The 13,298-nt window shown below is 45.9% G+C and overlaps 8 protein-coding genes across 8 annotated transcripts; 4 read left to right on the plus strand and 4 right to left on the minus strand.

The window, feature by feature from the left end:
- Positions 1–940: 940 nt before the first annotated feature.
- Positions 941–1,459, minus strand: N7443_009125 (uncharacterized protein; the record flags this gene model as incomplete). The annotated part of the gene is made up of 1 exon (XM_056889181.1): positions 941–1,459. One exon carries the CDS (start codon positions 1,457–1,459, stop codon positions 941–943), a length of 519 nt encoding a protein of 172 aa, XP_056738483.1.
- A 1,139-nt stretch (positions 1,460–2,598) lies between these two features.
- On the minus strand, positions 2,599–4,023 carry N7443_009126 (Transcriptional activator of proteases prtT; the record flags this gene model as incomplete). Its single annotated transcript, XM_056889182.1, has 4 exons — positions 2,599–3,381; positions 3,451–3,505; positions 3,569–3,897; positions 3,952–4,023. The coding sequence occupies 4 exons, from the start codon at positions 4,021–4,023 to the stop codon at positions 2,599–2,601; spliced, it is 1,239 nt and encodes a 412-aa protein (XP_056738484.1).
- Positions 4,024–5,364: 1,341 nt separating this feature from the next.
- N7443_009127 (VOC family protein) lies at positions 5,365–5,935 on the minus strand (the record flags this gene model as incomplete). Its single annotated transcript, XM_056889183.1, has 4 exons — positions 5,365–5,383; positions 5,436–5,527; positions 5,578–5,740; positions 5,793–5,935. 4 exons carry the CDS (start codon positions 5,933–5,935, stop codon positions 5,365–5,367), a joined length of 417 nt encoding a protein of 138 aa, XP_056738485.1.
- A 702-nt stretch (positions 5,936–6,637) lies between these two features.
- On the plus strand, positions 6,638–7,396 carry N7443_009128 (uncharacterized protein; the record flags this gene model as incomplete). Its single annotated transcript, XM_056889184.1, has 2 exons — positions 6,638–7,285; positions 7,346–7,396. 2 exons carry the CDS (start codon positions 6,638–6,640, stop codon positions 7,394–7,396), a joined length of 699 nt encoding a protein of 232 aa, XP_056738486.1.
- A 671-nt stretch (positions 7,397–8,067) lies between these two features.
- On the plus strand, positions 8,068–8,722 carry N7443_009129 (uncharacterized protein; the record flags this gene model as incomplete). Its single annotated transcript, XM_056889185.1, is given in 3 exon segments — positions 8,068–8,215; positions 8,266–8,437; positions 8,449–8,722. The coding sequence occupies 3 exon segments, from the start codon at positions 8,068–8,070 to the stop codon at positions 8,720–8,722; spliced, it is 594 nt and encodes a 197-aa protein (XP_056738487.1).
- Positions 8,723–8,976: 254 nt separating this feature from the next.
- Positions 8,977–9,620, plus strand: N7443_009130 (nucleotide triphosphate diphosphatase NUDT15; the record flags this gene model as incomplete). Its single annotated transcript, XM_056889186.1, has 3 exons — positions 8,977–9,076; positions 9,177–9,379; positions 9,450–9,620. Coding segments are annotated over 3 exons (474 nt in total), but the record flags the coding sequence as incomplete, so codon positions are not given.
- A 432-nt stretch (positions 9,621–10,052) lies between these two features.
- On the plus strand, positions 10,053–10,592 carry N7443_009131 (mitogen-activated protein kinase HOG1; the record flags this gene model as incomplete). The annotated part of the gene is made up of 1 exon (XM_056889187.1): positions 10,053–10,592. The coding sequence occupies one exon, from the start codon at positions 10,053–10,055 to the stop codon at positions 10,590–10,592; it is 540 nt and encodes a 179-aa protein (XP_056738489.1).
- Positions 10,593–12,376: 1,784 nt separating this feature from the next.
- On the minus strand, positions 12,377–12,878 carry N7443_009132 (uncharacterized protein; the record flags this gene model as incomplete). Its single annotated transcript, XM_056889188.1, has 2 exons — positions 12,377–12,562; positions 12,615–12,878. The coding sequence occupies 2 exons, from the start codon at positions 12,876–12,878 to the stop codon at positions 12,377–12,379; spliced, it is 450 nt and encodes a 149-aa protein (XP_056738490.1).
- Positions 12,879–13,298: the final 420 nt, after the last annotated feature.

Raw genomic sequence — 13,298 nt, forward strand, 5'->3', positions numbered from 1 at the left:
CTTATCAAAAAGAGAGAGTTTGAACATGCTACGAATACTCATGAAAGTGAACCTGCTTCCCTCCCGTCACTGTTGAGCAGGTGTGTAAAATAACTAATTTTATCGGCCATGCCACGATTATGGAGAGAGCCTCGCGTGCTAGTCTTCAGTCGCGATCTCCGAGGAAACAGGAAGTTTGGTGAGGCTTTGTGCTTGTTTTGAAGAAGTCTATAATTCAGGGACCCAAAAGTGACACGAATATTTGTAGTAACCCTGCATTCCGCTCAGTGATGAGTCAAGCTTTATATCGATAATATTCACCTGCCCACATACCTGCTGCTTGAGCTTAAAGATTCTCTCTGGAATCACTCTTGTTTCGATTCCTGCTGTCCCAATCCGCTTGAGTGAAAGGTGGGTTGGGAACGAATAACATGTGTTTATGCCTGCCACTCCGAATGGAAGATGAAGCTGAGCCCCCTTCATAATGTTCTCTATTGCCATCTCCATAATCGCGCGTCCTTTGACGGTCGCCAGACACAGTCACATCCGCCTGATATGGTGTTTCTTGGCTATGTGGTGATGCTATCACGCTAGGCAAACGACTATCAAAACGTAATCGCGTAATGTCTAGTCGCATGTTCCTTGGTTTTTGCATGCGTATGGGATCGCGAGCCCTTGGTGTTGGGGTCATAACACGTGAAGAATTATTTCGTCCTTCCCGAGCGATAACTGCTCGTGCCCCGGCGACGGGCACTTTCTGGATCTGTTTAATGATGACGATCATCGATTCTGTGTTGGATATCAGTGGCGACTCGTGGACGTTGTGAAGTGTATCATTCATTGTCTTGGCCAGTTTCTTCAAAGACTTGTTCTGGCGATGAACCATCTTTTTTAACGTGGTTCTGTAAATGGAAAAAGCGGTTTAGTCATGATATTAATATGCGTGATCAGCTAGGGAGTCTCACATCTGACTAAGAAGCAAATCGTGGTTGTCATTTGCTGTTGACTGCTGTGAGAATCTCGCGAGAGAGCCTTCCAATGCCAAGAGACAAGAAAGCAAGCCAAGACTGTGCTTCACAGTACTAAATGTGATCATTAAAGCTTGGATCTCCTGCTTCGTAAAATGCCACCGAACCTTTGCTAAAATTTCATCAAATGAGCTGGGGCTGCTACCCTTCATGAGCGGCTTGAACTTGGTCATAATGTGATTGATTTGCTCAAGAGCCGAAGAGGCCTGGGTCTGCAATCTTTCATCAAGGTTTTTCTCGCGAGCCAACGTCATCACTCCGCTGCCCAGAGGGCGTGTGACATCGTTGAAGATACTAAAAAGACCTTGACAAATATAAACCTCCTCCATCAGCTGTCGCACGTCCCGTTTCGCGAACTTCAAGGTATTGTATAATTGACGAAGGCATTTAATGCATGCTTCCAGTTGACCGCAAACCGCAAATACTGAAGCTACTCCACTGAAGAGATCCATGATTCCTTCCGTACAGTAAGTCAATAAGGCATTCTCTTTGCCCGCATTTAAGCAACGTGTGTAAAAGAGAATGAGGCTCTGCATAAGTGCCAGACCTTGGCAACCTACCAGGACTTCTGAGGCATCCAATCAGCCAGGACCACGACATCGGAGCTGTTGAACATCAGGTCCGTGCACGCTGTACAGCGGCATCGTGTTTTCAGCCAGTTCAGTAATGGAATTAGCCGCCCTCTTGACATGGTTCGGTTCGTTCGGAATCAGTGGGCTTCCCCGCACCGTCTACATACGACCAAGCACATTAAGCCTGCAGGCACCAACGAGTTCTAGAAAGAATCGAGGAGAACGAAATGGTGAACCAGATTTTGATCCACCCAGCAACCAGTCACATTTCGTCGGGCTAGACACTGTCTGCGTCTCTGATGCACGGCATGAACAACGCACCTGACAGGGTCGTATTTGGTGGCTACTATGACTGAACTAACGCATGATTTTCCACGCTAGAAAGCACATTTTTGGGGCCCTTTGATTAGGAATGGCGCACCATACTCCTCCAAGTCCCCAAATCACGTGTATTTCCTAATACCTAACCCCCTCCAGGGCCCTATGCGTTTCATTTGTTTACTAATTTGTAAGAAGTCCGAAGGATGATGAGTCGTGACCACGGCGAAGGTTCATTACCTGTCTACCTTGCCGGACGTTCCGACCATGTCTCCGTTCTTAATACATCCAAATTTCCGCCCAGAAAGTGGATTCTCTGTTGCGAGATATTGCACAAACACTTTTTATTTCAAATTGGCGTTGCTTCGCTAAAAGTGATGCGTTTTTTAAACGAGAAGCTTGCGCTTGACAGTTTCCAACGCATCATGTGTCTTTTCTTTTTGCTATTTTTTTGGAGTGCAACATAAGGGCTGTCTACTAACATGTAATATCTAGTGAGGACTCATTTTATTTGTCAGTATTTCAGACTGATCCCAAAATGATATCAACGAACTATATCAAATTGCAGAGAAAGGTCATATATTGGACAGCACATACAATCTCACATTTCTTTACAGATCTAAGATCCTGCTGGAGACGAAGTGAAACGAAATGGGATTGACGCACTGTGTGTCAAACGACAGAAATTCGACGTGGTAACTTTAGTCAGTAAGACCAAATCTTTCTCCATCAATTTCGTAGTAGGGCGGCTGGGCACCAGCAGCACGGTGAGCGTCGAAGCGCCAGATTCCTCCGGTCTTGTCGCAATTTAAATTTGGAGCAAATCCAAGTAAACTGGCGAGTTCTTGAACAGTAGCATCATCATCTTCAGGGCCGATTCGATTGAAAAAACGACGCTTCCATTCACGGCCCTCGGCTTTCTCGACACGACGCAACTCGCGTTGTGCTTGCTCGATGCGCGCTTTATACCTAGAAACAGCGCCCATGTCATTTTTTCGGATACTATTTGAAACATCTCTCCAAGCGCGACGGCTCTCGTACAGATCCTGCTGCTCGATGGGGGCCAGGGTCAGTGGGGTGGTCGTGTTCTCCGTCGCATCCCAGTGGTCGACTTCCTCCATGTTCTTTCTGATGAGGAAATTCCCAGACCATTGACCATGGACATTATAAATAGGATCTTCTTTACCTCCACTTTCCTTATACAAGGTGGCAGTAAAGAAATCTTTCTTACCACTAAACCAGCCCTTGCTCAAAAAGTCTATCTCGGCAATAAAGCCATTACTGCTTGCTATCTTCGCAGAATTCTCTAGTTCGACGAATGGTGAACCATAAAACAAGGAATGAACCCGCAATGCTGGAAGGGTGATCATGTATGTCTCTTTTTCGGAAGAGCCGGGCGGAGCGACTTTGTACAAGGCATGACCAAACTGCTTGATTCGAACGTTTGCAAAAAAAGAAACTTTTTGGGCATTATATCCTTGGAGCTGAAGTTAAAAGGTCAGAACTCCAGCGTTTTGGTGATAATAAGCTGCTGATGTTAAGATGAGACTGACCTCAACCCCGTGCTCCTCATTCCGGATCGCGTACGCCGTAGATGGAGGATGGTGGCTAGCATGCGGTATTTGCATAAGAAAGTTGGCGTTATCGTGAAAAATCCATGGGATTACTTACCTCACCTGCTCACTTATCAATGTAGTCTCCCCAACATCGTTAGACCCAGGCAGCCAGCTTCCGATAAACAACTCACCCAGGAAAGGGTTAAGCGGCTTTTTTTCACTCCCTAATTTCTCACTGCGGCTAAAATATTGCTGGCGCAGAGTAGTCAGAAACCACTTTAGAACGAGCAGTGCCCGCTTCTCAGGGTTGGGTTCTTTGCTGGGAGCGATGAAGACTTCAGGATGTTCGGCCCAGTGTGCAGAGTATTCGATAAGGGAGGTGGAGGACAGCAAGAATGGTGGGGCTGTCAAAGTTGAAATGTCGCCTTTGAAAGAGGTGATCGACTTAACACTTGATCAGCGCACAGATCCTGAAGTTGGAATTGCGTGCCAGCTTACCTTAAGAAAAGCGGACCACGTACCCGTACTCTGGGCGGAGTCATAACTGAATGTTTTCTTCTCTGGAGACATATTATATTCTCTCAAATGTTAGGCCGATTAAGCAAAATCTCGGGAAACATTTGAATGAGGACTTAATCTTTAAGATAGCATAATCCATGACGTATTCATTGGGTTCCGCGGAGACACTTCGGCGGTCAGCAGATAACGCCAGTCCTCAAAGGGTTGGCGGTAAACCCACTCTTATCGATTGATTTCTCTTTTCCTGGCGACAATCAGACGCAATTCTAAAAAACTAAGATTTCCATATTTTGGAAAGCAATTCCAGGTGAATTACAGTAACAGATTCTAAAGACCCAGACTTGAATTTCAATCGAGACTTGGGCCAACCTCGCAGACTATGGCTGGCACAAGAATAAGCCTCGGAAATGACCGTATTGCTTATGCCCAAGGTATTCGTGACACCTCAGGCCATAACTGCATCTATTATGTCATGCACTTCACCACTACAACATGTATTATATTACTAGCTCAGAAGCCTATATTAATTTATCAAGTGTCGGTTCAGGAGGGAGGCGGATACCACGATAGCTTTATCGTGGCTCCGGGTAGGCTTTTTGGCGTGCTTCCCTACGACGGACCGTGGACTACCCGACCAAGGAAGGCTTGATCGGATAAAGGATGAAAATCAATAAGATAGAGTGCAAAGGGCTTATGCACTCTAAATTAATACAATCCACAATCCTCAAACAAAGGACTAGAATAGAAGGTGAAAGGATAGTAGAGTATTTGAAGAGAGTAAAGGTCTATTATTTCTACTTAATGTCCCGCGCGTATTAATAGACAAAAAGTGCTGAAAGTCACATGCTTTGGGTTAAATTCTATAAAACAAGAAATCTTATAGGCCCTTTCAAAGTAGTTGTATATAATCTAATCTAACGTACCAAGGATATAATCACGGAAATCTACGATGAGTATACTCTAGCCTAGAATAAATACTACGAAACGGAAGGTATACTATAGATTCAAATATAACGCTTAATAAAGTATATCAAAGCGATAGAGTAGCAGAACTGAAACCTTCAGAAGACGATGTAGAGCCTAGAGGATGATCTAGCAAGTGAGAGACAGAAGGGCTCTAAAAAACCAGAAGGCCTATGAGGCAAGGTTAGAAACTTATCAAGGCACGAAATTACAGTAGCTTACGGGTAAGTCACCACATAGCTATACGATAATTTTTCAAGGCAAAGTATAATAGATAGCATCTCTTCATCTACGGACCAGGTCAAGAAACAATTTTTATGCTTTCAATCTTTGTACAGTAACTTCATTTACCCTGACCTCTCGCAAAATTGAAAGCGATATACAGGCTACCTCAAATATATAAAGCCATATGTGTGTAGACAGAAAGCATCATGAGTAATTTGAAACTCTGTTTTGAGGTTAGCTGGTACTTTTATTTTCAAGTGGGCTGAATCGCATACTCAATCAAGTTACCATCAGGATCCCTCACATAGACACTCCGAAGCTTGCCAATTGCCCCGGTTCGATCCACGATCTTGGCTCCCTCCAATACCTGCAGATCGTTAGCTTATCCTGTAAATCAAATCAAGCCTTCGCTTTTACCTCAATCTTTGCTTTTTGAAAAGCTTGCAGCACCTTTTCCACATTCTCATCCGTCAAAAAGCACAAGTCTCCACTCCCCGGCATGACATTCTGCGCTTTGGGCTCAAACTCTTTGCCTGATTGATGAAGGTTAATTTTCTGGCTGCCGAAGAGGAGAGCATGCCTATTGATTTTCAATCAGATGTTTCAGTTGAAATTCAAGGGTGTAGAATTACCTTTGAACGGCGGGGTTGGCCGGTGAGGTGAAGACCTCGTGACGCATCCCTAAATGCGTCTTGTAGAAAGCCACTGTCTCTGGAATGGAGCGGACTGTAAGAACAAAATGGTCTAGAGACTTGACTGCGAAGCTTGCTGCCATCTTGAGCAGATTCTTTGTGCTCCGTAGATGAGGCGAGGCGGTTGTTTATGACTGCCTGTCTCGAAGTGACAAAAGTCGCATTACTCATCGGAGGTCGCTTTCGGCTTCTTCCAAGCAATTCACCGAGCCTCATCGGACTTTCAATTTTTTGGCCGATTATCAATGAATTGACAAAGTTTTTTGTATGTTAGATGCTGGACCGAGTTTGGTCATGAATCTTACTGGACGATTCTGTTGTCCGGTCTTTACAATTCTATTTTTAAGGCTCGACATCGATTTGCTCTTAGCATAGAACTCATACTCCATACAGCAACTATGTGGGAAGTTCAAAACTATCACATCGGCTAAAATTCAGACTTATTCCAGTCTCCAGTCTGATGAGGCTTCCAGAAATTCAACCTGGTCAGGGCGCGCGCTATCTCTCTAAATCGGCCCCCACTTCAATTATTGCCCGTAGCCCAGTCATGACCAGAACTAGCCCGAATAAGTCTGGTTTTGCCCGCACCATCGCATCACTAGTACTAATTAGTCCAGGGCACGGGTCGAACGGCTTCCCTTATGTGCAAGGTCATCGGGCGTAGTAACGCATTAAAATGTCTCAACCAAAAACCCATGCGTCATTTTATGACCCTTGCACCTACAAAAGTCCATCTTTCGCCAACTTTGAGCAACACATGACGAGTCCCCGATAGCTTTACCATCATGTCTTACACTTCCTACTCCGATGCGCGCATGTCGCATAACTTTCGCCCCACTCCTCGCAAATCATTAAGATCACCGGAGCGCGAGATCGCCTTCCGAAAAGAGCAGATCGCAACGACCAAACGATCTTTAATTCTCAAGCCACAGGGCGATGCACAGTCTGCAATATCGTACAAAATCACCGACGAACATGGTGTAACCGAGTTCACGGTGACTGGACGAAAATACGGCGATCGCTCGTGTCGCGAGTTGCGCGATTCCTCGGGTCTACCATACTTCGAGCTTCACACATCCGGTCTGGCTTCACTTTCCTCTCGTTGGTATATCACCTTGCCCGGTGGCGGGGATCAGAAAGTGGCAAAGGCTGGTCCTCAATTTTCTTGGAATGGAAGTGTCATGAAATTCACTTTCCAAAATATGGCTGCCAGTGACACGAAACGCGCGGAAGATAAAGAGCTTACGCTCAATGTGACGAAACATGGAGCCGTACTTAACTTCTTTGATATCGTTGATGTTGATCGGAGGATCGCGGAGGTGCGCGAGAGTGTCCAGCACAACGAAAAGTTGAATTTGAGGAAATCGTCGCGGGGAGGGGGTCATCGGCCCACCCTGGATTTGACCGTCATGCCTGGTGTGGATGTTTCACTGGTGAGTCTCCAACGCAATATCGTTTGTATAACATTAAGGTAAGCTAAATTTGGTTTATAGGTAGCGGCGATTGCAGTCATCTTGTCTGATTGGTATTTTGGATCTAATTAAGTATAGATTAACGATATTAGTATGACCCGTACAAATCGCTGCAAAATGTACACTAATTAATCAATTGCCACAAGCTCCACTACCTGTGTTTTTTTTCTTTTAATTCAAGCTTGTCATCTCCCTCTAGCACCAAGTGTGCTGGGTCCTCCTGCACGAAATAGTCGCGATCCTCCGTCGTGGCAAACTCGGAAACGAAGACCTGAGTGATCCCGTACTAAATGGTCAGCGAGCAATCAGAAACGCTCAATGAGTTGGATTTCACCTAGAGATTCTCAATATACATGTCGACACCTATTTTCATACAAAAGATATATGGTCGGCCTGTCTGTGAAAGGCCGAATTCGTCTTTCAGTCGTTGAATTCCGGTCGCCACCTCTTCCATCGGTGAATGGTCTCATACGGCTCCTACAGACATGCATATTTCTGGCATGCGTCATAGCTGGCCTCTTGAGAGATGTTAAGCAGAACGATGCGTGTAACTGGCATGTTGATTTATTCAGTAATAATTGAGCTTGCCTCATAATGCCTGCCTTGATCATAGTGCTTAGGTCTAGACTTAGAATAATAGCAATTAAAAAATCCTTGTCTGATCAAGATCTTACAGCTCAATCATTGGCTCGGGGACCATTAAAGGAAAGCTTTTCGTCGGCTATTCCACAATCCACCCCAACATGACGGCCGCCTTCGCACAGCAATTCCAGGATGCCGGTGATGAATTTGTGCTGAATTTGTCGCCAGTCCTGTCTTTGATGCCCGGGCCATGCCACTGCAAGACAAGGTATCTGCGTGCACGCAGCTCCCCGCGAGTCCACCAAGATGGTGAAGCCGTATACAACTAGGGCGATCGCAAAGAATTTCATCAACTACAGTAACTACCAAGGCCTCGCAGCTCAAGGAGCTCGGCAAAACCTTTGTGCTGAGCATGGTCAGGACTGTTGTCCAAAGGCTTGTTATTGCTGACAAGTGCGGCTTGGAAACCGATGCGCTGCACGATTTCTTTGACGCTATCTTCCCAGGCCCTTACGTCGCCAATTCTAACCGGTATGCTCGAGCAATTACCACGAACGTGCAGAGTCTCTCTTCACAGTTATCTTGCTTAAGCATGCACGCCGCGCTTTGTATATGATTTCCAAGTCTGGTGCTGCCATGAAGAGCGTCGAATTGGCCGATGCGTATATGGCGCTGGTTAAGGAGCATATGGGTGCGGGTGCGCTGAGCGATCTGAAACGAGTCTACTTTGCAATTCGAGAGTCAGGAGTAGATTCATATTGCCATGAACTCCGTAGAAAATTACACATTTTGAGGGTTGCGGGTTTCCTGACGTGATGAGGCAGTGATTAGACACAGCCCCAGGCAACAAGCTGACATGGAACAGTGACTCGTCACTTTCAGCCTCAGCCTCCAAACGCCGACATTAAATAGTCGGTCAGGTACGTCAATCACGGAAGGGTTTAGATCATCTCTATCACCTCCCAGGATCGTATCAGCTTTTGTTGCCGATCGCGGGACCCCGCACTGCCTCACGAAAGCCCTTGCAGCTCAATATCGACACCTCTCGATTATTCAACAAATAAACCAGCGTCTCATTCATGATGGACCCTAAGGTTGGAGTCGGCGTGTTTGCTTTGAATTCCGAGGGCAAGTTCATCCTCGGAGAGCGAAAGGGAAGCCACGGTGCCGGTGAGTTAGCGACTCCAGCACAATCTGTTCAACCTCACACAATCCCACAATCCCACAATCCCAGGCAAAGTGCACAATTTCAATATTCTGATCTTTGCAGGCACATGGGCTTTACCGGGCGGACATCTTGAATTCGGTGAATCTTTCGAGACTTGCGCTGCACGCGAACTGCTCGAGGAAACGGGTCTGCAGATCCAAAACCTGCAGTTCCTGACAGCCGTCAATAGCGTCTTCGAAAAGGAGAACAAGCACTACATCACCATTTTCATGGCTGGAACTGTGCATGACGCAGCGCAGCCTCAGGTTAGTACATCATGTATTGTTTTTGCTTTTGCTTTTCCCCTTTTCTGTGCATAGTCTAACGGCCAATAAGAACCTCGAACCTGAAAAGTGCACTGGGTGGGAATGGGTCTCTTGGGACGAGCTCAAGGCTGACCGCGAAGCTCAATTGAGTTCGTCTGGCGGTCGCAACTTGTTCTTACCATTGATGGAGTTGCTCAATCAACGTCCTATGTTCAAGGATCAGTTGAGCCAGGTATCTTGAGTCCCACAGACATAGACGACGTTATGAGTGTCGACTTTCTTAACTGCATCTGCCGATATGCAGGTCAAAGTCAATAAATCGGCAAATAGATGATTCTCGCAGAACAAAAACAATGATATGTGCTTTTTCCAGGGTCAACTATGTATGCGCCGTGCAACCATACAGAGCGTGATAAGCAATGCCAATATCACGTTCTCCATAGGAACAGACCGCCACAACTTGGCACTGTGAATCGTCGGAACTGTTGTCACTGGTTAGAAAATCCTAGACGTGTTATAAGGCTCTGTGTTCCTCCCGAAGAACTCTACCTGAACAGGAATAATTCACACTTTGACAGTGACACCTCTTCCAGCGCCATTGTCCTTCAATCGATACCGGTTTATCAACAACATTTTAAAAAAGTTTTATTACGCTTTAGCTTCAACCATAATCATGCTTTTCAAAAACTTTCTCATCGCCTCCACCTTCGCTCTCCTGAGCGGCACTTTCGCAGCGGAAGAAGCGGGTCACGACGACGCTCCCAAGCAGAATGTCGGGAATCTGCATGTCGGGGATCTGGATGTACTTCGCGCACGGAACCCTACCCTTCTCGAAGATATGGAAGGTCTAGTCCTCGCAGGCTCTTCTAGCCCGACGGCCACCCCGACAGGTTCCTCGAGCAGCTTCTCTCACGTCGCTCAAATCAGCCCAACGCGGGCACCTCGTCGCCAGAAGCGCAACCCCGGCCTCCTTGCTAAAGCAGGGAGCATTATTGCTGGCGCTGATCAGACGTCCTCGACTTCTGCGTCTTCGGCTGCTCCCTCCGACTTTTATAGTCAGCACGGGAAACCGAGCCAGTATTCGAATTCGAGGGGAAAGCGAGCTCTGGAGACACCTGGCTCTACCCCCAGCTCAATGCCGGTTCGAATGTCTAGCGTGATCCCCACTCCGACCCCCAGACCGTCAATGATGAAGAAAGTCAAGTCGACTTGAGTCCGATGCAACGCCTCTTCAACCACCTTGGAAGCGTGATCTTCCAAACTGCATGGGCTCTAAAGGACGCATCTCATGGCTCTTACTTGGAGGTACATGAACCGCTTCAGTGCTAAGAAACATGATGGTCCAAGAGGGGGTGAATGTTATAAATATGACAGTCGAGGAAATCAGGTACACAGTAGAGCTGTGAATCTGGGTTGACTGGCGTGAAATTATAATTCTTCGGTGATGGTACTGTTTTAAATAACTTCTAGCTAATATCAGTCCATAAATTTCGGGGTTCAAAGCTCTCAGACGTCCCTAGAAAAGGCTATAGCGCTACCAGTTGGCCTTCCCTGACTCATGATCTTGTAATCCATAGAATTAACCATATTTTTGGTGAAGACTCTGGGATCGCGAGTTCCTGCGTTTCCTTCCTGTTAGAGCAGATCTTCCGAGCGCCTCGAGGGCAAAAGTGGCGCTTTAAGACCGATTTTGTTTAACACCAACCTTCCGAGTTATATTCATTTACAATTTGTGTCTTCAATTAGATCCTTGGCAATAGGTTTGGCGTTGTTCCTCAACAGATGTTGCATACCCAGGGGCTTCGCATATCATATTCAGGGGCCACTGACTAGAGGAGTGCACAGAAATCTGAGAGACCATTTGGGAGGCACTCCAGTAGAGGCTTTAAAGTTTTCAGAAGAAGCATCGGTGGGCAATGGATGAGCCTCAAGATTTCGACATATAGTATAGAAAATCGAGTAATGTGCTCTATATCTAGTTGTGCATTCAAGACGAAGCAGTCTGAAGCTAGCCTCTATTACTGCTTCTCCTCTTCGAAATCCTTTGCTTCTCTATTGATTACGGCAAAATTTACTTCTTCCGTGGGTTCTACTTACTCTTCGAACTGTATAACTTCACCAAGCTCTAGTTTATCGGCGATCTAACTTGAGCTAATATACTTTTCGCCCAGACTCGGCAGCAATGAACGCTCGCAAGCGAATTGCGCTCGCATGTAGAGGCTGTCGGTCAAAAAGGTCCAATTTAAAACTCGAGACCCACCTGGGAGCTTTGTGAACATTTTTTCCATCTCAATTCAGTGTGATGGTAATCAGCCAAATCGCAGCGACCACAGTTATCGCGCGGAGAAATGCCAGTATAAGGACGCAGAATGTAAGCGACAATATGTCGAAGCTTCACTAGAAAAAGCCAAACGCATGAGCTGGCGGACGATTTACTACTATGTGGTAAAGAGGGGTACCGCTGGTTCTGTGCATGCATGCATTTAATAACAGGGATTATTGCGACGTGGTGCGAATCATGTGGACACTGTTCATTGCCACAAGATATGACCTGCGGCATGATCCTACATATATCTTGCCATGTCATCTCTTTCTCCTTTGCTCTTATTTAGGATGCTTTAAAAATTCAGACGAGTAGTTGCTGGAGGCGAGTATATCAGGGCCAGGAACCCCGCCCATAGCTAAAGGCTGTCCCGCCTTGGGGAGACCGCCATGCTAGCTCTCCTGGGTGAACTAATAAGCCTCCCAAGGTCTGAATGGCCTGAAATACTCTATCTTTTAGCTTTCAATTGCAACCATCCTCTAACAGACCCTTAATTTCCTCTGCGCTGTCAATTATTGCGCTTCTCTTGGCCCCTTCGTTCAAAAAGTCCGAGGCACTGAGCCCATCACTATGTATTTGACTAATATGTCGTGTGGAATTATAAAACCGAATGACATCTTCGAGCTAGTTCATTTTAAAAGAGATGATAGGGTCCATCTAAAGCGGTCGGATGTTCAAATAATCACCCGAAGCAATGCTTTCAAAAATCCATCTGCTTTGGCAGCCGATTTGGGGAAGACTTTTTTTGTTTCTTTAGTATATTTCCTAAGAGCTGATACGTTCGGGAAATGTTCGACTGATTCGCCAGTTCGTCGAGTATCAACCAAGTCAACCAAATTGACATGGACTTTGGCAAGCGCCTATCCAGACTCAGCCTCACAAAGAAGATAAGAACCCGAAGCAGATTGTTACCTTGCGGCATTTAGTAATGCTCCCAATAGCTTGCCCAATGTCAAGTTCTATACATAGTCTCTGCCAGTTTTCTAACTTCGTAGCGTCGGAACCGTAATGAATATTGAACTCCGAAGCAAGAAAATCCGATCTTTCGTGTTTGTACTTCTTTGAGCCTCGTTTCCATTTCATTTGACGTGCAAGGCGGTTGAACTCATCATTTGAAGGTAACGCAGGCTTTCTCTGAAAATGGGGGAAACGGAGGAAGTAATCGGGGCTTTCCATGTTGAAGCCAAGTGAAGTAATAACAAATACTTTAGTATGAATTTGAAAGATATATTGGCTTCTATTTAAGACTGGAGTTTAGTCTACATGATAAGGTGAGCTCATGTCAAAAGAATCTAAGCTACCCGCCTCACTCCTATGCATGAATGCCCGACAAAATGCAAACACCGATGTGACTGTATTGACCTGCTTCGAGCCCTAGCGTGCTACCGGACAGGGGTGTACTTGCGCTCCCCAGCTGACGTCGGCCGTATACGATCTCACAGAAATTAAACTATCCAACCCATCATGATCACACTTTCCGCATTCTCAACATTCACTTACCACAATTAGTGGTATGGCTTGATATCAAGTTATTTTTGGGATTCAAGAAAATAATCTTGAGATTTCTCGTTCGTAATATTCCTGTTTGATCTTTCT

This window comes from Penicillium atrosanguineum (assembly GCF_028827265.1).
Source record: "Penicillium atrosanguineum strain IBT 20685 chromosome Unknown utg000007l_segment0_segment0, whole genome shotgun sequence".
NCBI classification, from domain to species: domain Eukaryota; kingdom Fungi; phylum Ascomycota; class Eurotiomycetes; order Eurotiales; family Aspergillaceae; genus Penicillium; species Penicillium atrosanguineum.